General features: G+C 36.2%; 1 protein-coding gene across 3 annotated transcripts in view; it reads right to left on the bottom strand.

Moving 5' to 3' along the window:
* Positions 1–11,162: 11,162 nt before the first annotated feature.
* LOC108742049 overlaps positions 11,163–22,820 on the bottom strand; it is a 41,074-nt gene continuing 29,416 nt past the window's right edge. For 2 of the 3 annotated variants that reach the window (XM_018477056.1, XM_018477059.1), the window contains one exon: positions 11,163–11,578. In XM_018477056.1, coding sequence (XP_018332558.1) covers positions 11,285–11,578 — 294 coding nt within the window. In that variant the 3' untranslated portion in view covers positions 11,163–11,284. Of the gene's footprint in view, positions 11,579–11,837; positions 12,148–22,820 lie in introns of those variants that run through there. The other variant, XM_018477058.1, reaches the window with a different exon arrangement.

The raw sequence follows: 22,820 nt of genomic DNA, 5'->3' as shown, positions 1-22,820 counted from the left end.
TGACAGTGATAGAAGTGAAATGAATAGAACAGTGAATAGTAACAGTAGTGTAAATAAATAGAATAATTACCTAAGTTTAGTAATAAGTGAATAGTGTTTTTAAGCCCTTCAATAATAATTAGTGTAAATAAATAGTTTTCTTCTTAAAAGTTAATTTGTAAAACCCACGAAAATTACAGTATTATACCAATCAAATACAATTTTAATATTAGTGCCACAGTTGTTACGTAAATATTTGATATAATTTTGATAAATGGAAAAAAATTTTGATTTTGATCTCAGTTCAGTATATGAAGTAACATATGATACCTTTATTAATGATCAACATTCGTTTTAGTTTGTTGAAAAATATCGTATAACGTTGAGTTTGTAATTTGAAAGAGAAAAAGGGGCCAACTCGTAGTCAAAATAATATCTAAGTTCGTTGAAATATTAAATTTGGATGTACAGCAAGTTCATTATTGTTCACTTCCGTATATAAATAATTATTAACCACCGTGAGACATTGTTGATATTAAAATTTCAATAGAAACAATTGACATTTTCATAAACATTGTGAATAAAAATTTTAAAAGTAATTTTTTCCCGTTATTATTTTTTAAACAATATAAAAGATTATTTCCTAAAATTGGGATGTTTCTGATTTTGCATTGAATATCTGTAGTTTCGAAATCATTTAAAATTATAGGCTTTATTAAACGTTTCTCTATAGATTTTGTTAATCCTTTAACCTTAATCTACTTATTTAATACTCTTTGTAAACCAATTTTATTGTATTGCTCTCAGATTTGGACTCCTTATTCTGATGTTGATATTAATTATCTTGAATCGATTCATAATAAGTTTTTACGTTACCTATCATTTAAGGATAGAATTATTTTGACCATGATTATTCTCCTATAATTTTTATAGTTAGACTTTGTTCCATAAAATCGCTACACGATAGTCATGACTTAATTTTTGCTAAGAAAATACGCTTAAAATACTTTGATTCCGATGAATTGTTCACGATTTTTAGTAAAAGTAAATCTATTTATAAATTGAGAAATGAGAGGGAATTTAATGAGTTTCACTCGAGTAAAAACTACATCTTTTATTCGTCATCGTTTCGGTTAATTCGTTCTTATAATCAACTACCATCAGAATTCAGGAGTTTAACATCTTTGAGTAAATTTAAAAAATTGATATGTGATTTAGTCTATAAGTTTAATTAACCTTATATGTTCATTCTTGATAATTTTGTGTTCTAAAAATTTTCTTTGTACTTTTTGTTGATATGTAATAGGGTATTTTTACCCGTTGACTGCCAAATAAATAAAAAACAAATAAATAAACACACAGTCACTAAAGCAAACACCTTACCTTCACCACTCACGATGAAATAAAGAAACCAAACAGAACACTTTTTCTCAAGCAGACAAAATGCAATATAAAGAAATATGAGGCGGTCATAAATCTGGCTATGTGATATACCTTGTATTATAATGTAATAATAGGGACATGCATATTTCATTAAATATAGTACCTAATATAATGTTCATATATAGTAATCTTCCAACATTTACTGTAAGGTTTCTTATATTTTCTAAGAGTAAGTATAAACCGCTTGTACATATGTAGAATTAACGCATTTATAAGTAAACAGTAATATTGTCAGCAAAATGAATTATTTCTTTGAGCAAATAGCCTGTTTGGTTTATGATTTAAAGTGCTGATAAAACGAGATGAACCATCGTTACAGTTATTTTACCAAGAAAAGAATTTTATTTCCAAAGTCTACGTTGAAGGGAAAATTCAAGTTTAAACTAGCATAGCCTTGTCCACGCTCCATTTTGTTTCGACATTCTTGCGACATCTATTGAAAAAATTCAATAGACAAAAAACAACAGCTGCAAATTACACACACACACACTTTTACAAAAAACAACGTTTTCAGTATTCTAGCGATATCTCGTTTGATAAAATGCAATAAGCTAAAGCTATTGCTTCAAATTCAATAGGCAATAGCTTTAAGAGGGAAATTCAAATAAATACAGACTCAACCCCCATTTTAGGACAATTCCAGAGAGTCTCCAAAAAGAACTTCTGGTATTATTGACAAAAGGGGCATGGTCTAACCTCTTCAGATAAAGAATGACCTAGAAAGACCTTCTAAAGATCCAAAATTGGTAAGATGTTGATGGATGGACCATGGCCTANATAAAGTAATAAAAATAAAAATAACATAAGTCGGTCGGTCGTTCACGGTCGAACATGTTGTCTCGGGCATTAAATTAAATTCGTATAAATTTTGTGAAAATTTTACACTGATTTAAATAATTGTTTAGTGCTACTGTGACTTTTGAAAGAGATACTTGAAGATTCATAAACAATTTGCATTTTCTAACATCAGTTGGCTGATCAGACCAAAGCGGAAAATTCCAGAGGCAGAAAATACACACACACTAATGCTTTCGAAAGGAAAGGAAAATTCCATGACGAAAGTATACATATCATAACTAAACAACAGGCCACCTGTCAACATGTCCACCACCACCACCATCTGCCCCATCTGTGATGAAGGGCTTAATCGTGGTAGAGGAGGCACCAAATGCACATCCTGTGACAAGCGAGTGCATACTGCATGTGCAAAAAATCTGCCCAAGCTCATCACCGGAGCGTTTGCCTTTTGCTGCGGATCTCTCGGCAAGAGTCGTTGCTCGCTGGGCCCTCCCGTCCTGTCACCGATGGTCAACAAAACTCCACCAAGTCCGACTACAACCAGGACAATAACATCTCCAAGTTCGCTGCTCACCAAGGAAGATCTCGACTTGGCCCTGAGCAACTGGGCAGAGAGAATCGAGACCTCGGTGAAAACCACTTTGACAGAGCTGACGGATATGAAGTTGGCCGAAGTCATCAATACAGTTTCCGTCCTGGAGACCAAGCTGTCCTCTCTGGAACGGGAATTCCGATCAACCGATCGTAATCGCTCCAATCACTTGCTTTCTGCCACGAGGGAAGTCTTGATTGGTGAGGTTGAGAACCGGCGTAACCATGCGAGGAACGTCATCGTCTACAACCTCAAACCGGTCGAAGGAAAAAGTGATGTGAATTGTTTCTGCGACCTGGTTAGAGATGTCGCTGAGTTTCGTCCATCCACGTCGTCATTCCGTTTTGGTTCATCCCTGGAAGGACGCCCAAGACCCGTCAAGCTCATCTTTAATTCCTAGGAAGAGGCTCGTGCTATTCTTAGGCGCAAGACTGCACTCAGTGATCTGGGTATAACGGTTAAAAATGACCTCACCTTGGACCAACGGAAATATCTATCTTCTCTCCGCGAGGAACCACGACGTCATCTGGATGGCGGCGAAACCAACCTCACCATCAAATTCCAGAATGGGACTCCTGAAATAGTTCCAAAAAACGTGTAACTAGGGTATGCAACTCTCCTTCCACCACTCATTCATACATATCCATATTTTATCAAAATGTACGAGGGCTAAGGACCAAATTGGACAAGTTTCGGCTCTTCGCTGCACTTAACGTTTTCGACACTTTGATTTTCACAGAAACTTGGCTGAACGACCGGATCCTCGATTCAGAACTTGGGCTGAATGGCTTTACCGTCTTCCGTTGTGACCGTCCGCAGGTGACTAACGGCATCGACGTTCGAGGAGGAGGTGTCATGATTGCTGCTCGTGATGGTATTCAATGTCGCCAGATTGCCTCTTACCAGGGAAAGATGGAAGTGCTATTTGTTGAATGCATTAACTTTGGCAGACCGGTCATTTTTGGAGCCTACTACGTTCCTGCGCCCAACACTGAAATATATGAGAGTATTCATACCACCATCATGCTGCTGCCCCGCTCATATGACTCCAATATTTTTCTGGCTGGAGATTTTAATCTTCCACACATCACCTGGGAGAACAAGCCTGAAGCCACTGTCTACATCGCTGATAACATGTCAACGAGGCAAATACGAAATGCTGCTACTGCTCTCTGCACCTCCATCAACTTCCTAGGTCTCAGCCAACACAACACTATTGTCAATAACCAGGGTAACACTCTTGATCTGATCTTCTCATCGTTCAACTCGGTGACACTATCACGTGAAATCGACGAACTTCTCCCGGTGGACTCGTACCACCCTCCTTTGGTTGCAACTTTCTCTAATCAGCCATACACCTACAGCTACCCTGTGCAGAAGACCTTCTGGAAGTTCAAGTACGCTGATTACGATCGCGTAACCACAGCACTCAACGATATCGAGTGGACCGAGTTACTATCCATGGATCTGCAGATAGCTGTTGACCGCTTCCAAGAAGCTGTGGATACAGTCATCCGTGAACACGTTCCCTGCAAAACTGTAAAAGTCAACTCGTTCCCCGTCTGGTTTGACAGTCGCCTTAAACAGCTCATACGGCAGAAGAAATCAGCACATTTCAACTTCAAAAAGACTGGGTTGGACCGGTACCAAACGGACTTCCTTCGAATTCGCAGATTAGCCTCTAATTGTGCGGACTTCCTGTTCAGGAAATATGTGCAGAAAACGGAGGGCGCAGTGTCTACTAACCCGAAAAGATTCTTCGGATACGTGAACAGTCTGCGAAAAGCTGGCTCACTTCCATCTACGGTGTATCTCGACGACCATGCTGCCTCTTGTTCACCTGATGCATCCGCCCTCTTTGATTCGTACTTTCAATCTGTCTTCGTCAGCAGTCCACCGCAAATTCCAAAGACAATTTTCAATTTCCCCAGATCCTTGAACATCTCCCAGGTGTCACTCAGTCTGGCTGAAGTTTTTGATGGCCTACGTACTTTAGATCCACAATCTGGCCCAGGACCCTACAGGATTCCGAACCAGTTCTTGACTCTTGCTCATTTCGGTTTGACGTTTTAGACCATCCGTTCTATTCGCTTTAAACACATAGAGGCTGCAGCCACCTAGAGTCTTTTTGGTGGACTACTGCTCGGAAAAGGTCATATATTGGCTTTTGAGAATGTGATTAATCGTCGTATCGCACGGTTTAAAGACGGTTTAGACCATCCATTTTATTCTCATTCCACGCATAGTGCCTGTAGCTACCTTGGGCTTTTTGGTGGACGACATCTCAAAAGATCATAAATTGTCGTATCGCATGCTCTAGTGACATTCCTGACTTTCCGTTCTACTCGCTTTAAACGCACAGAGGCTGCAGCTATCTCGAGTTTTTCGGTGGACTACTGTTCGAAAAAGGTTATATATTGGCTTACTGAAAATGTCATTAATTGTCGCATCGCACGCAAGATGGTTTAGACCATCCATTTTATTCCCATTCCTCGCATAGTGGCTGTAGCTACCTTGGGTTTTTTGGTGAACGACCACTCAGGAACGACTCGAGATAGGCTTCTGGAAAGGATATAAATCGTAGTATCGCATGCTTTAAAGACGTTTAAGACCATCCGTTCTATTCGCTCTAAACGCATAGAGGCTGCAGCCACTTCGAATTTTTTGGTGGACTACTGCTCGGAAAAGGTCTTATATTGGCTTCTGAAAATGTCATTAATCGTCATATCTCTCGCTATAACGACAGTTTAGACCATCCATTTTATTCTCATTCCAAGCATAGTGGCTGTAGCAACCTAGCGTTTTTTGGTGGACAACATTTCAGAAACAGTTAGAGATAGACTTCTAAAAAGGTCAGTAATTCGTATCGCATGCTTTAAAAACGTTTTAGACCATCTGTTTTATTCTCATTCCACGCATAGTGGCTGTACCTACATCGAGTTTTTTGATGGACGACATTTCAAAAGCGGTTAGAGGTAGGCTCCTGAAAAGGTAATAAATCGCCGCATCGCATTATTTAAAGACGTTTTAGAAGATTCGTTTTATCCCAATTTCACGCTTGGAGGCTGTAGCTACCTCGAGTTTTTCGGTGGACTACTGTTCGAAAAAGGTTATATATTGGCTTCTGGAAATGTTATTAATTGACGTATCGCACGCATTTAAGACGGTTTAGACTATCCATTTTATTCTCATTCCACGCATCGTGGCTGTAGCTACCTTGGGTTTTTTGGTGAACGACCACTCACGAACGACTAGAGGTAGGCTTCTGGAAAGGATATAAATAGTCGTGTCGCATGCTTTAAAGACGTTTAAGATCATCCGTTCTATTCGCTTTAAACGCATAGAGGCTGCAACCACTTCGAGTTTTTTGGTGGACTACTGCTCGGAAAATGTCTTATATTGGCTTTTGAAAATGTCATTAATCGTCATATCTCTCGCTATAAGGACTGTTTAGACCATCCATTTTATTTTCATTCCACGCATACTGGCTGCAGCAACCTAGGGTTTTTTCGTGGACGACATTTCAGCAACAGTTAGAGATAGACTTCTAAAAAGGTCACTAATTCGTATCGCATGCTTTAATGGCGTTTTATACCATTTACTTTATTCTCATTCCACGCATAGTGGCTGCAGCTACCTTGAGCTTTTTGGTGGACTACCTCTGTTAGACGGTAAGAGATAGGCCCCTGAAAAGGCCAAAAACCGTCATATCGCATGCTTTAAAAACGTTTTAGACCATCTGTTCTATTCTCATTCCACGCATAGTGGCTGTAGCTACATCGAGTTTTTTGATGGACGACATATCAGAAGCGGTTAGAGGTAGGCTGCTGAAAAGGTAATTTATCGCCGCATCGCATCATTTAAAGACGTTTTAGAACATTCGTTTTATTCCCATTCACGCATGGAGGCTGTAGCTGCCTCGAATTTTTTGGTGGACGATATCTCAGAAAAGGTTAGCGATAGATTTCTGAAAACGTCATAAATTGTCGTATCGAATGCTTAAAAGACGTTTTAGACCATCCGTTTTAGTCTCATTGCACGCAAAGAAGCTGCAGCTACCTCGTGTTCTTTGGTGGACGGCATCTCGGAAAAGGTAATATATTGGTTTCTGAAGATGTCATTAACCGTCGTATCGCAGCCTTTATAGACGGTTTAGACAATCTATCTTATTCTCATTCCACGCATAGTGGCTGTACTTACCTTTAGCTTTTAGGTGGACGACATCTCAGATACGGTTAGAGATCGACTTCTGAAAAGACAATTAATTTGTCGTATCGCATGCCTTAATGACGTATTTTACTATCGGTTTTATTCTCATTCCACGCACAGAAGCTGCAGCTACCACCAGTTTTTTGGTGGACTACGGCTCGGTAAAGGTTATATATTGGCCTCTGAAAATATCATTAATCGTCGTATCGCACGCTTTAAGGACGGTTTAGACCATCCATTGGATTCTCATTCCACGCATAGTGGTTGTAGCTACCTTGGTTTCTATGGTGGACGACCATTCAGGAACGGCTACAGAAAGGCTTCCGGAAAGGTCATAAATTGTCGTATCGCATGCTTTAATGACGTTTTATACCATGTATTTTATTCTCGTTCCACGCATAGTGGCTGCAGCTACCTTGAGTTTTTTTGGTGTACTACCTGTTTTAGACGGTAAGGGATAGGCTTCTGAAAAGGTCAAAGTTGTTGTATCTCATACTTTGATAACAGTTTAGACCATCTGTTTTATTTTCATTCCACACAAAGAGGCTGTAGACGTTTTAGACTATCCATTTTATTCTCATTCCACGCATAGTGGCTGTCGCTGCCTCGAGTTTTTTGATGGACGGCATCTCAGAAACGTTTAGAGATAGTCTTCTGAAATGGTCATAAGTCGTCGTAACGCATGCCTGAAAGACGTTTAAGACCATCCGTTTTATTCTCATTCCACGCATAGGAGCTGTAGCTACCTCGAGTTTTTTTAAGGACGACCGGTAAGAAACTGTGAGAGATACGATTCTGAAATGGTCAGAAATCGTCGTATCGCATGTTTTAAATAAGTTTTCGACCATCCATTTTATTCTCATTGAACGCATAGAGTCAGTAGCTGCCTCGAGTTCCTTGGTGGACGGCTAAAGATAGGCTTCGGAAAATATCAGCAATTGTCGTATCGCACGCCTTTAAGAAGATTTGTACCACCCACTTTGTTGTCCTTTAACGCATTGAAGCTGTACCTACCTCGTGGCTTTGGTTGACTTAGAAACGGTTAAGGATTGGCTTCGGAAAATGAAATGTGTCGTCGTATCGCATGCTTTAGAAGCGATTTATACCATCCATGTTAACACCCTTACACTCATAGAGGCTGCAGCTACCTCGAGATCGTTGGTGACCCACCGCTCAGAGATGGTTAGAAATGGGTTTCTGAAAATGTTATAAATTGTCGTATCGCTAGCTTTGAAGACGAATTAGACCACCGAATTTGTTCTTCTTCAATGGATAGAGGCTGCTGCTACCTTGAGTTTTTTATTGAACTACCGCTGTGAGACGGTTGGAGATGGGTTTCTGAAAATGTCATAAATCGTCGTATCGCTTTGAAGACGACTTTGGTCATCCATTTTATTCTCCTAACACGCATAGTGACTGTAGTGACCTGGAGTATATTTATAGCCTACCCCGGATAGGAATAGGCTTCGGAAAATGTCATCAATCGTCGTATCGCACGCTCTTAAGACGATTAAACCACTATTTTATTGTTTTCAACGCATTGAAGCTGTACATATCTCGAGAATTTGGTGGACTACCGCTCTGAATCAGTTACAGATAGGCTCCTGAAAATGTCATAAATCATCGTATCTCATGCATTAAGGACGATTTAAGCCACCCATTTTATTCTCCTACCACGCATAGTGGCTGTAACGACTTGGAGTTTATTGGTGGACAAACGTTCAGAAACGGTTAGGAATAGGCTTCGGAAAATGTCATCAATCGTCGCGTCGCACGCTTTTAAGACGATTTAGATGCCCCATATTCTTCTCCTTCAACGCATAGAAGTTGTAGCTACCTCGAGAGTTTGGAATCAGAATCGGCTAGAGATAGTCTTCTGAAAAGGTCATTATTCGCCGTATCGCATCCTTTAGAGACGATTTAGACCATCTATTTTATTCTCCTACCAGGCAGAGACGTTTTAGTTTTTCTTGTGAACTTCTGCTCGGAAAAGGTTATATTGGCTTCTGAAAATGTCATTAATCGTCGTATCGCAGGCTTTAATGATGGTTAAGACCATTAATTTTATTCTCCTTCCAGACATAGGGGCTGTAGCTCCCTCGAGTTTTTTGGTAGACTACCGTTCAGAAACGGTTAGAGATAAGCTCCTGAAAATGCCATAAATCGTCGTATCGTATGCTCTAAAGACGATTGGGTTATCTATTTCATAGTTCTTCCACGCATAGAGACAGACTACCTCGAGTTTACTGGCGGACTGCCCCTCAGAGGCGGTTAGGGTTAGGGATCTGGAAATGTCATTAATCGTCGTATCGCATGCATTTAAGACAATTTGCATGCAGATCCTCAATTCGTTTTCTCAAACTTTGGTCTCAGGTATTGACCACAGAATCTCTTGAGGGATATAATAAGAATATGCATTCAATGTATGATATGTCACAAATGGAAGCTCAAAACTCATCAATAGATCATGGTCAATGGATTTGTTGCATGTTGGCCATTTCCCAAATGCGGAATGGATTTTGGGGGCCCCTATTTATTAAAATCGTCAAGCTTAAATCGCTCAAAAATTGGGAAATGTTACATAGCAATGTTTGTGTGCATGACAACGAAGACCATATACATGGAGTTAAAGAAATGCAAAAAGCCCCATATAACTTCTTGTCTTCAACGGAGATAAATTGGAAGTTTATTCCACATCAATCGCCACATTGGGCTGGGTTTTAGGAGGCGGCTATTAAAAGCAGTATCTGCTGAAACGGCTAGTTGAAGATAAACATTTTACATTTGATTAGTTATACATTATTTTAGCTCAAGTTGAATTTCTTTTAATTGAAGACCGCTACAATCATTATTTCATCCAATATATCTTGTTTAACTCCAGGACACTTCCTTATATGGACTTCGTTGACCTCTTACTCTGAACCACATATCTCAGATACCTCTGAAAACAGATTAGATCGTTGCAGATATGCACTAAAGCACAAATCAGTTTTGGTGCAGGTGGTCAAAAGAGTACCTAAATCTCCTGCAACAAACCCACTTGCTCCTAGTCTTAAGATAAATGACATTGTTATCTTAAAGGAAGAGAACGCTAAGCCTCTAGAATGCTTACTGGCTAGAATGGCATCTAAATAAGAACGTGGCCAAATTGTGTCCCTTGCTTTCTTAAAGGCTTATTGTCAAGCAACTGTAGGTAACTTTGTAAATTTTTAATGTTATTTCGTTAGTGTAAAGTTTACTGTGATTAATTTCTAGTTTTGTTCTCACGTTTACATTTAGTAAATAAATATTCAATTTCATGACGAGTGGATGCTTTACTACGTTAAAGGTAGAATCTTAATGTTGCATAATAGAAAATATATAACATCCAATTATTACTTCTGTTTGTAACCATCTTTTGGTCGGCTATGTTTTCGAGGATTCGGCATCCCGTTCAAGTTCGAGTTCGCCTGATCATTGACAATTGTGATAAGGAAGTCGCCTTTCCTATGTGCTTTTTGCATGTGTTCTTCTTTTGCTTGGTATTGATTTTATTTTCAGATATATAGTTCCAGACGAGCGATTGAACACTCTCGTTTTGTTACACTAGCATAACTTGTCGATTAGCCACATCTATATATAATTTTGCTTTGTTAATTTCTTACCGCTATTCTACGTTTTAGAATTTTTATTGTGTTAATGTTACTAATAAGGGTTAATAATAAAGAAGTTATCGCTCTCGAAACCTACCCAAAAAAGTCAATCCTCTATTACACTCAACACCTACACAAAGAGAAAATTCTCTGAATTATGTAGGTACGGATGTTCATTTCTGTCTTTTACATATTCATTCGGCGCTAGGTATAGTCGAGGTATAAATGTTGAGTCGTGTGTCATAGCCTACTACCTAATAATTGGACACAATTGAAAGTTTTATAAACTCTGAAGTTCTAAGCTTGTTTTTGAAACTAATTGTAAACACACATTATGCTTAACAATATACGTCACTGGATATACAGCAAAAAATTTATAGGAATAAATCCTCCATATTTAATAATCAGGGAGATATCCCCAAAAAGTGCCGGAAGTGGGATAACCCATACAGTCAGTAATCGTATTGTTCACATTCCCATTATAGTGAATAAATTTATTAATTCTTAGGAATGATGGGTAAGTTGTAGATGCTTTGAATTCGGACATTATAACACAAAAATTTATGTAGTATTGATTTTACAAATAATATACGCAGTTATATAGGGTAAGTTGGTAGAAATATTAGGAAAACTACTCTTCTTCCATTGTACGATCTAGTGAATCAGGGCTTTGGAATATTTGTACAGTTTCAGAGTCATTTAGCAAAGGAGATACATCATCTGAAGAAGAAAACTTTATGACATCTTCACTAGGTTGATTTTGCAGAATTGTTAATTCTTTAGTGGAATTCATATCGTCGACACAATTACTTTTCTCAATATTATATTTGCATACCAGCTGTTTGAACATCTTTGAAGAAGCAGCAATGTTTCTTGGGAATCCTCGTAAATTTTCGAAAGGTGAATGTGAAAACTGGGTAGTAACCTAAAAGTAACAGCTGTTTAATAAAGGTTTCCCGATACAACCACCATAAAATTGTTTATTTACTTCAGCTTAATTAGTAATTAAAAAATAATATTTTAAGCTGTTTTTCTCGTTTGAAAAAAGAATACAATAGAAATACTCACACTATTTTATTGAATATCAAAATTAGTAATATAAAATAAATGAAAAGAATAAATTTTTAACATAGTTCATAGTTTCTGAAAAATTAATCCCAGTCCTCATATATAATAGTACTTAATATGCCTTCTTCTCTTGTGGACATGTTACCGAATTAGCATCATCTACTTTAAACCTCTTGATGAGCCTCTCAGTGTAAGCAGATTTATTTAAAAATATGGATCAGTCAACCATTCTTTCTATTTACAGTCCCAGAAAAGTATTTGCATCATCATGTTGTTTTAAATTCTTCTTGAACTTTCAGCAGAAATTGTTCCAGCAGTTCATTGCTGTTACTTGCAGACAAGCCATCATCCACATAAACTCCAATGGGCTTGTTCAGCATTTTTTTTTATTTCATAAATCGAAAGTACAAGTGAAAAATAATAGATCTGCAAAAAATTAGAAAATTATTCGCACGTTTACTGCGTCAAAAACAATTACAAATCTCAGTTTCTCGAGAAAGGGGTGTGGCTAAGCGTTACGTCACTATACGCGTAGACCCGGCGGCTATAGCCAATACTCGAACGTTAGACAGCTATAGGTACGCTGTTTTCAAATTATCATTTGTGTTATATACATACTGTTTGATTTAATATGAGTGCAAAAAAAAAGTGTTCATATAAATATTGCGTAGTTCCGGAATGCACAAATACAAGTCTAAATACTCCAGAAAAAGTATTTATTTGTTTGCCATCCGACCAAAACCTTAGAAGAGCATGGCAACGTGCAATGCGGAGATCTGATTTTGTATCCGAGAAAGGCACGAGATTTTGTTGTGAAGATCACTTTAAAGTATGTTTATTAAACAATATAAATCAACATTCTTTTTATAATATTTTTTTTAACAAATATAGGTTGAAGAGGACATAAAAAATTATCTTTATATAAAAACCATGAAATGTGGAAGAATAAAGCTTAAAGAAGCTGTCATTCCTAGTATTTTTGATTGTCAAAAGAAGCGGTCCGAGTTGCATACTCTTAAAACTAGATCATTGATATAGAAAANGTAATCTTAGCATATCTCATTTCTTGCCATACTTTACTTGTACCTTGCCCCCTAGTGACTTTTTCTACTTCTTTAATTAATTGTTCATCCATTTGTTTAGTGCAGAAGTCAATAAAATGTTCAATAGTTTTTGGAAAAGATGTTTTTCCAAAATGTAGTGATAGATGATAGTTAGAGAGGCTGGAATACTTATAGTAGGGGTAGTGATACCGTGTTATACTATTCTCAAGTTTGCGCTTTTTACTTTCTTGCACATATTCATTTAATAATGTGTCGTCATAACTGGTGGTTAATTTTTTCTTACTAAAATCAGCAGTAGAAATACACTTATTTGCTGACGATGCTGCCGATAATAACAACTTTTTCCAATAACAAGTTTTTTCTGTCGGTGAAGGATCTTCGTTACGACGATGCAGCCACATAACAAAAGCCACCGAATGCTTACAACCACCTTCGGAGGCGGCACAGTCGTTGCATTTTACATCTATAACAGTTTTATCAAAAGTATTTATAATACATTTCACATTATAATTTGCTGCTTTAATCTTATGTGCCGGCGTAATTTTTGCCTTTATTTCGCAAAGTTTATTTTGTTGTCTTAACTGAACATAACCGACAGCATTGTCCCCGTGGTTTTGTCTACCAGATCTGCAATACAAAGGACATATTATGCCTATCAACAGTTTCTATTATATAATTAGACAAAAACTTTTATTAAACAAATATATATAAATATATAAACGGTTTACATCTTATTGTACTATAGTCATTAGAAAATAATGTTAGTAACATTTTAATCTTTTGGTGTTTTCAAGATAATTTAATATAAAGTAATAATGTATTTAAGCAGTAGTAATTAATCAATAATCATTTAATTTTAGTAGTCTTAACATTTATAATATGTACTTACATATTTCTATAAAACACAAAAATTATATACTGTATAAATAACTTACCTTTAAAACTTGATTCCTTTCATTTCTGAGCTGACATACTCTTTATTTTTATTGAAATAGTCCATAATTATCAGTATGTCAACTTGGGGTAGATTACCAGAATCAGCTTTACTATATCCAACTTCAACTGAACACATTTTTTTAAAAAGTTAATAATAACAGTAAAATGCTAAAGCACAATACCAATGGCACCTCTCATCTGAGCAAACGTTAATGGTTGCAGTATACAACCGAGTCAAGAGTTGCGTATAGTGACGTCATGAGTGGCCACGTTGGGTTCGCTACTATTACAATTTTTGATCTCATATGTCGAAAACGGACATAGTTAACCGAATGAAATTTTACAGGTATAATGTGAATATTAATGTAAGCTTTATGCAAAGCTGGGACCCTCGTGCGTCCGGGGGGCGTGGGAGGCATTCTGGATGCGCGGCGAAAAGGAAGAGAGCAGTATGAATGACGACGGCGACGAACGAGAAGGGGCGCGAGAAGATGCCTAATTAAGTTAATTTCTATATTTGTTGGTTACCTTCCGAACTTTGTTTAAATAAATATATCCGTTAGTATTTCTTTGAGGAAGTGAGTTTTTATTAAGTACTACAGAAAAACGTTTAAAAATTACCAAAATTGAATTTCACGGAACAAGCCCATTACCGTAAAATTTTGTGTTTCTTACGAATTTGTAGTNCATTAAGTCCACCTTATGGTGCATTTTATTATAACAGGTTATTTCGCCAGCGGACATTTAACTACTTCTTACTTTTTCCTAAAGTTCTAAGATTAAATGTTAACGGTTGAAGGAAGTCTTTTATTCCATTCTCACCAAGGCTATTTTCAACTAAATAAAAGACACGTAAAACGACACAAAGCATTTTCATGTCGTATACAAAAATCTGGTAATTATTCTGACAAATATCAAGTTTGAATCTCTATCTTTCGCACGTTATTTATTTTTTAAACGTAATTGAGGCATTGGTTATTTAATTCTTGTAATCGCTGCTCCGTTTGTTTCTTTTAAAAATTCAAGAGCATACAATTGCTGACTTACTCTTACTAATGAGCCCACTGTGATCTGGAGCATTATAGAAAATTTGATAAACATTTTACTATTAGCAGGCTAATAACGTCATTTTGGTTTATATAAACCATGATTGTAGGGAATCCGAATAAAATTAATTAAAATATTGTCATTTACAATGTCTAAATATTTTTTTTTTCGTGGTAAGCATTATACTGACTTGATTTAAGTTTTCCCCAGAAAATTAGCTCTGTTGAACCCGGTATAACTTCATATGGTGAATTTTCAATTTTCCATGAATTATCGGAGACACGTATCTGTATTCAAATTTGAAGTGGCATTTTCATTTGCTCAGAATTCTCCAAGGATGTCATTGTTATCGTCGGAATCATCCTCTTGTACCATACTAACATTTGTTTTTCTTGCATCCAACATTGACGAAACTTCTATACAAACTAGAGTGGTCCGATGGCCCGAAACTGGAGACTTTTGGAGTGGAAACTTCAGAATAATACACACAGGATCGATGGAAGGTAATTCGGGGGTAGGATTCTAATGAGAAGGAAAGCAGTGCAAAGTGTAGAAAGTTATTTACAAAAAAGCAATAAATAGCTATGGTTAAATTAAACTCGAAGCTAGGAAAAGCGGTATTAATGCAGGGCTACATGCCTACATCATCTTAGAATGATGAAGATGTAGAAGCGGTTTATGCAGATATGGAAGACGTGTTAAGTAAAAAAGGGCACAAAAACCTAAAAGTTGTAGGATACTCCAACGCAGTAACAGCTGAAGATAAATAGAAATGACGAGAGACTGTTAAAATTTTGCGATAAACGTAACTGTCGTGAATACTTATTGAACCATCACGTGGAAGATGCCAGGTGATTTAGGGAGATATCAGTTAGATTACACACTTGTTAGGCAAAGATTTGAAAATCAAGTGAAGGACTATAGGAGTTATCCAGGAGAAGATATTGGCACCGATCATAACGTAATAGTTTTGAAGACCAACCTTAAATTGAAAATTATGAAAAATAGGGAAGGTAGGAGGCGTTTTGACTTAGAAAAGCTAAATTGTACAAGGACAGACAAAATACTAGAAGCGACAGGAGAAACGAATGTCAGGGACATAGAGACAGAATGGAACCGCTTTAAAACGTGCCTAATGCCAGCAGCTACAGATATACTAGATCTTAAACAAACCGAAAGTAGGAAACGCTGGATAACAAACGAGTTTGTAAGACTAATAGAAGAAAGGCGGAAATACGAAAACAGGACAGACGAAAAAGGACAAAAAAAATATATAAGGCTATAAAATAAGAAATAATTAGGAAGTGTAGGGCAGTTATGGAATAGTTGATAAGATCTAAAGAAGTAGAAAAAAGTTTGAAGCAGGCAAAACCGATGTGCCTGATAATATAAGAAACGAGGCAGGGTCATTTTGATAGATATTGAGGAAAAGACCTATAGGTACAGATAGAACCTATACTCGGGTATGAGTTAGGAGATATATTAGAGAAGGAAGATAGTGTTGAGATAGGGGAGCTAGGTTATACCATAATGAGAGCAGAGTTCGATGCAGCTTTAAAAATCTTATAGAATAATAAAGCGCCATGTACAGATGGGATACAGGGGGAAATTCTAATACATGCAGGACAAGAGGTTAAAGATCGTCTGTTTAAGCTAGTTGGTCACATTTACGAGACGGGGAAAGTCCCAGAGGATTATAAACGGAACGTGGTAGCAACCATACCTAAAAAGAGGGGCACGAATAGGTGCGAGACATTTGGAACAATTAGCTTAACTTCCCATGCGCTAAAAATCTGAACTAGAATTATGCAGAGGAAGATGGAAAAGAAGGCGGAAAAACTATTAGAAGAAAATCAATTTGAACAGGGGAACGCAGGAGGTCATTCTATCTTTACGGCTAACAACAGAAAAAACAATTTAAAAAGGAAAGGGTGCGTATATAGGATTTGTATATTTAGAAAAGGCATTAAATGGGACTAGGGGTTAAATATACTTAAAAATGTAGGGATGAGTTACAGAGGTAGGAGAGTGATACGTAGTTTCTATTAACAGCAACAGGCAGCTATAAAGCTGGGTCTGCATCGTAGAGAAGCAGATATTAGGAAGGGAGTCAGACAGGGATTCACACGGTCACCGCTACTTACGCATCGAAGATGTGATCAACATCATTACAGACAGTACAACTAGTAGAGTAGACATACAGGGGCAAAAGATTATTATTCTAAGATTCTAGCAAGGATGAGTTAGGGATAGCTTTAATCAAAACGGAAGCGGTTGTGACAAAACAGTGTTGTATGAAAGAAAAAGTAGGGATACGGCTAATATACAGATAGGAGACGAAAAATTAAAAGAAGTGACTGATTTTAGGTATCTAGGAAGTCAGATAAATCAGGATGGAATAGTAGTAGGAATATTATAAAGCAAAAGATAGCGCAGTGTCGAGTCGCCTTCAGTAAAAAGGAGTCACCTTCATGCTTTCGAATGGTTAATTTATAAATTCAAAAAATATTGTTAAGGGTACGTCTGGAGTTCCGTGCTTTACGAGTGCGATACATGGATGGTGGGCGCGGCGGAAAATAAAAAGTTAGGCCTTCGAAATGTCGTGTTACCGGCGAATGATGAATATACCGTGGAAAGAGAAGGTTAAAAATTAAGAGGTATTAGAAATAGGAAAACAGAGAACTCTATGGAATTCAATAAAATTAGGCGAGATAGGTTGGTAGGACGCCTTCTCAGGCATGAAGGTCTAGTTAGAAACATAGTTGAGGTAGAGACAGGAGTTAGGAGGAGTAGAGGTAGATCTAAATTAGAGTACTCTTCACAAATAGTTAAAGATGTGGGATGTTCTGGTTTTAAGAAAATGTGAAGATTAGCTCAGGATAGAAAACAGTGGAGGTGCGTGTCCAACCAGTCTTAGGACTGACGACCTAATGATGACGATTTTCGGCTGAGTTGATTACGCTGACAAGTAATCGAAGTCGGATGTGTTTTGTTTTAGTTCAGATTTAATTAAATTTTCTGTTAATGATAAAGGTATCTCTGTTAGTTTCATTAAAGGTTTCGTTATAGGTTAGAAAAGTCATTCTAACTGAGACGTATATTCTACTTCATTAGCTTTCGACGATTCGTGTTTTTGTAATTATATTCCGAGTTTGAGTTATGTCCTTAACCAGTTTCTCGTTCGTAGTATTTTACATTATACTTATAACATAGACAATGAAGTTATGTGGTTAGCTTTTGAACAGGCTTATCAAACCTATTCAAAAACAATTAAAATACCATCTCAATGGAGTCGTTTGCGTGAAACTGGTACCTTTATGCAGTCTCTTAAAATGGACCAAAAAGAATTGATTACAAATACGGACCGCATTCCAGTGTCTCAGATAATTCATGGAAAGTTAGAAATTCACCATTTTCCATTGCCAAAAACACTTTTTTATAAACGACAAAGCATATGAAGTTACCCCGGGATTAACAGGACTAATTTTCTTGAGACAACCTTAACCAAGTCAATATAATGCTTGTTTTTTTTTGTTGGTTGTACTGGTGTACCACACGAATGTTGTAAGGTTTAAAAAACACACACTAATTATCTCACGGTATACCTATTGTACACTTGCTATTACATAGGTATTACATGCATCATCAAATCATCGCCGTGGCGCATTTTGCTGTGCAAGCAACTAAAACAAAAAAAAAACATTTTTTCTCACAGTTTAAAATTAATCATGTTTGTAGCTTCCTGTAGTGTAGACAAGTTTTTTTTCTTGTAATTATTATTAACAAATTTTTAAAAAGTCGATTTTGTCCTTCGAAAAGTTAATTGGCGCAGCCAGTAGGATTGCCGAAATTGTATTGTGTCAAAAATATAAGAACAGTTTTCGTTTTTACGATTAATCGGCAACGAAACATCGGTAATCCAAGTGTCGGAGATCGGTTTCGGAATGGTTACTTAAAAACCAAGAAACCCAGTTAATCGCGAGGACCAAAATTGGGAAATATTTGGACCACATAGCCAGACCAATTTGCTGAACCCTCGTAGTTACATAAGTGGAATGGACAAAGTCGTACTACTAATGACGTTTACTCCTCAAACGAATCCCTTAATTTAAGTGTAACTTCCCAAGATAACTTAAATTAGATAATGTCAAAGATTCCTATTGTACAAACCAAAATGTCTCTTTATAAACCCGAATATTTAAGTTGTGTCCCGACATTCGATGGTAAACCAAATGATTTAAATAGATATTTAATAATTTGTGAAAGTATTATTAAACAGGTAACACCACTAATCCCAATGATTTTTAAAATATATTTTTAATTTATTCTTTGATAGGTAAGTTAACAGAAAATGCTGAAGTAGTAGTAAATATTCAAAGTGTTGATACGTGGGACCAACTAAAAGCAACTTTACGAAGGCATTTTGCGGATCAACGCGATGAAATTTGTTCAAATAGAGATTTAATTTTGCTCAAACAGTTATCTAATGAAAAACCACATCAATTTTACGATAAATGCTTACATGTATGTAGACATACATGAAAAAACAAATGAGGCTAAAATCCTCAAACGCGATTTATATAAGTTAGCTTTAAAAACGTTTTTAACACGTTTAAGAGAACCATTACGAATCACTATGAGAAGTACGCGTCCTGGTAATTTAAACGAAGCGATTCAATTTATATCAGAGGAAGAAAATATAGGTTATTTCCAAAATATGATGACTAAACCATTTGTGAAACAAAATACTCCACTCTCTAAACAAAATTATGTTAATCAATTCCCTATCACTAATTCTGTTTTCCCGAATCGTCCAAATAATTTTCTAAATCGCCCTGTGCAACCTCAGAATAAATTCTTCAATCGCCCAATACAACCACAAAATAATTCTCCGCTTAGACCATTTCAATTCAATACAAATAACTTCCAAAATCATTTTAGAAATCCTCAAATATTTAGACAGCCCTCTCCTAATTTCAATATATTTAGGCAAAACCAAAATTTTTCCAATCCAAATATTTTTAAACCCTCTGCTAACACCCAACAATCCCAAAATGTATTTCGTCTTAACCAAAAAAACCTTTACCAGCTATGAGCGGAATATCTGTAAATAAAACGAATAAATTTAGGCCATCTACATTCCAACAAAACCCTCAACAAAAGGATTTTGTTTTTGAAGAGCTTTTTAATACTGAAGTAGATAGTGGTATGAATAACGATGCAGAAATTGAATCGGAAAATCAAGAAAATGATAACAATCAAGAATTTTCATATGATAGTAACGAACAATATTATGAAGATGATTCAAATTTTCACACAGACCCCGTGTACAACGAACAGACGTAAAACCTCATATTATATCTTTCAACAATACAAATTCTAGCGAATTACCGTACATAATATTTCCAGAAAATAATCTCAAATTCCTAATTGATTCAGGATCCACTAAATCGTTCATAGTCTCAAACCTAGCATACAAATTATATTCTATTCTAATTGTATACAGAATTACCCATTTATCGTTTCCACCGTTTTTCAAAAATCAGCGCATAAACACAGTGCAATGATACCTATTTCGAATATTTTCAATTTACCTAGAAGTGCTAAATTGAAAATTTATTTGTTTAAATTTCATAACACTTTTAATGGACTAATAGGGTTAGATAATCTAAAATTATTACAGGCAAATTTAGATTTTTACAAAGGAATTTTGGTAACTCCTTAATCAGAGATTAAACTTCGCTATCATAATACAAGAAACAATCTAAATTTAATTACAATAGCACCTCGCTCTGAACAGGGAATTAAAATAAAAACTAATATAACAAACGGCGAAATTATAATACCGCATAAAAAGATCCATAATTCCAACTGAATGTTTGACAATAGTAAAAAATAATGAAGCCCTGACAACCATTTTAAATAACACGTTAAGTTTAGTAATTTTAGATTTTTCTGAACCAATAATTGCCGAAAAATTTAATCGGAAACAAATACAAGAATTTGACTTTAATAATTTTGACGACTCCTCTAAACCAATTTTAGATCTTTCCAAAATTCGTACAGATCATTTAAATTCTGAAGAAGAGTATCATATAAAAAATTTATGTAAGGAATTTTCGGATATATTTTACCAAGAGAACATGCCCTTAACATTTACCAATCAGGTTAAACATAGAATTAGAACTACAGACGAAATACCAATTTACACGAAATCATATAGGTACCCATTCATACACAAAAGTGAGGTTGAAAGACAAATTAAAAGCATGTTAGAACAAAATATTATTCGGCCTAGTACTTCGCCCTGGTCATCTCCTATTTGGGTAGTTCCAAAAAAGATAGATGCGTCGGGAAAAGAAAAATGGCGAGTGGTAATTGACTATCGTAGACTCAATGAAAAGACTATCGATGATAAATATCCGCTACCTAATATTACAGACCTTTTGGACAAATTAGGAAAATGTCAATACTTTTCAACATTAGATTTGGCAAGCGGGTTTCATCAAATTGAGATGCACGAGGACGATATACCAAAAACCGCGTTTACAACTGAAAACGGTCACTGGGAAATGTTGCGCATGCCTTTCGGTTTAAAGAACGCCCCTGCAACATTTCAGCGTGTAATGGATAATATTTTGCGTGGTATACAAAACGAAAAATGTTTGGTATATCTCGATGACATTATTATCTTTTCAACGTCATTACAGGAACATCTAGAACGATTAAGAGAGGTATTTGAAAGATTAAGGAAAACCAATTTTAAAATTCAGTTAAACAAGTCGGAATTCTTAAAAAAGGAGGTTGCTTACCTTGGTCATATTGTGACACCTGAGGGAGTTAAACCTAATCCAGACAAAATTCAAATTATCAAAAATTATCCCATCCCTACTACCACTAAACAAATAAAAGCATTTCTCGGACTTTTAGGCTATTACCGGCGTTTTATAAATAACTTTGCTAAATTAACCAAACCAATGACAAAATGTCTAAAAAAGGGAGCCAAAATAGTACATGATAGTGAATTTAGGAACTGTTTCGAAACATGTAAAAATTTGTTAGTTAATGAACCAATTCTACAGTACCCCGACTTCTCTAAACCTTTTAATTTGACTACAGATGCAAGCAATGTTGCTTTAGGTGCCGTCCTATCACAAGGACCTATTGGTAGTGATCGACCCATTGCATACGCATCGCGCACCCTAAACGATTCAGAACAAAAGTATAGTACAATCGAAAAAGAACTTCTCGCTATAGTTTGGGCTACGAAATATTTCAGACCATACTTATTTGGCAAAAAGTTTAATATTATTACTGACCATAAGCCTCTTCAATGGTTGTTTTCACTTAAAGATCCAAATTCTAAATTAACAAGATGGCGAATCAAATTAGAAGAGTATGATTATGATATAAAATATAAAAAAGGTAAATTAAATTCAAATGCTGATGCGCTTTCCCGCATAGAAATTCATACAAAAGAAGCAAGTAACATTTTTGAATACATGGAACGGTTCAATAAACAACTAGAAAATAATAATCACCCTCCTCCTGAAGATGATAATATCTCTTTATTAGTGCAACCAGATGAAAGTGTTCAGGAAATTAATGACAACCAAAATTTACAAGACGAAAATGAAACCGTGCATTCAAATAGTGAACAGGACCCTATTGTTAGTATACCAATTGCAGATACGCCAGTAAATCATGGTCAAAATCAGATAATAATTAGTCGAGTTCTGCACAGTCCCGCGAATCCGTCAGTAACTAGGCTATTCGACGATAAACAACGAATACATGTCCAAATTTCTGAAAATAACTTTGAAAATGACATCATAAGCTTTATAAAAGGTTTCATTGTACCTAAAGTTCAATATCACCTATATTTTGAAAACCCTGAAATTTACGAACCTTTCTGCGAAACAGTTAGGAAATACTTTAAATGGCCCTCCTTAAAATTTAAAAAATGTAAATACAAATTGATTGACGTTATTGATAAAAAAGATGTCCAAGAAATTATCCGAAATTATCACGAAAGCAAAACTAACCATCGCG

This window comes from Agrilus planipennis, unplaced genomic scaffold (assembly GCF_000699045.2).
Source record: "Agrilus planipennis isolate EAB-ADULT unplaced genomic scaffold, Apla_2.0 scaffold351, whole genome shotgun sequence".
In the NCBI taxonomy this organism is placed as follows: Eukaryota; Metazoa; Arthropoda; class Insecta; order Coleoptera; family Buprestidae; genus Agrilus; species Agrilus planipennis.
This window is presented reverse-complemented; position numbering and strand designations above follow the sequence as displayed.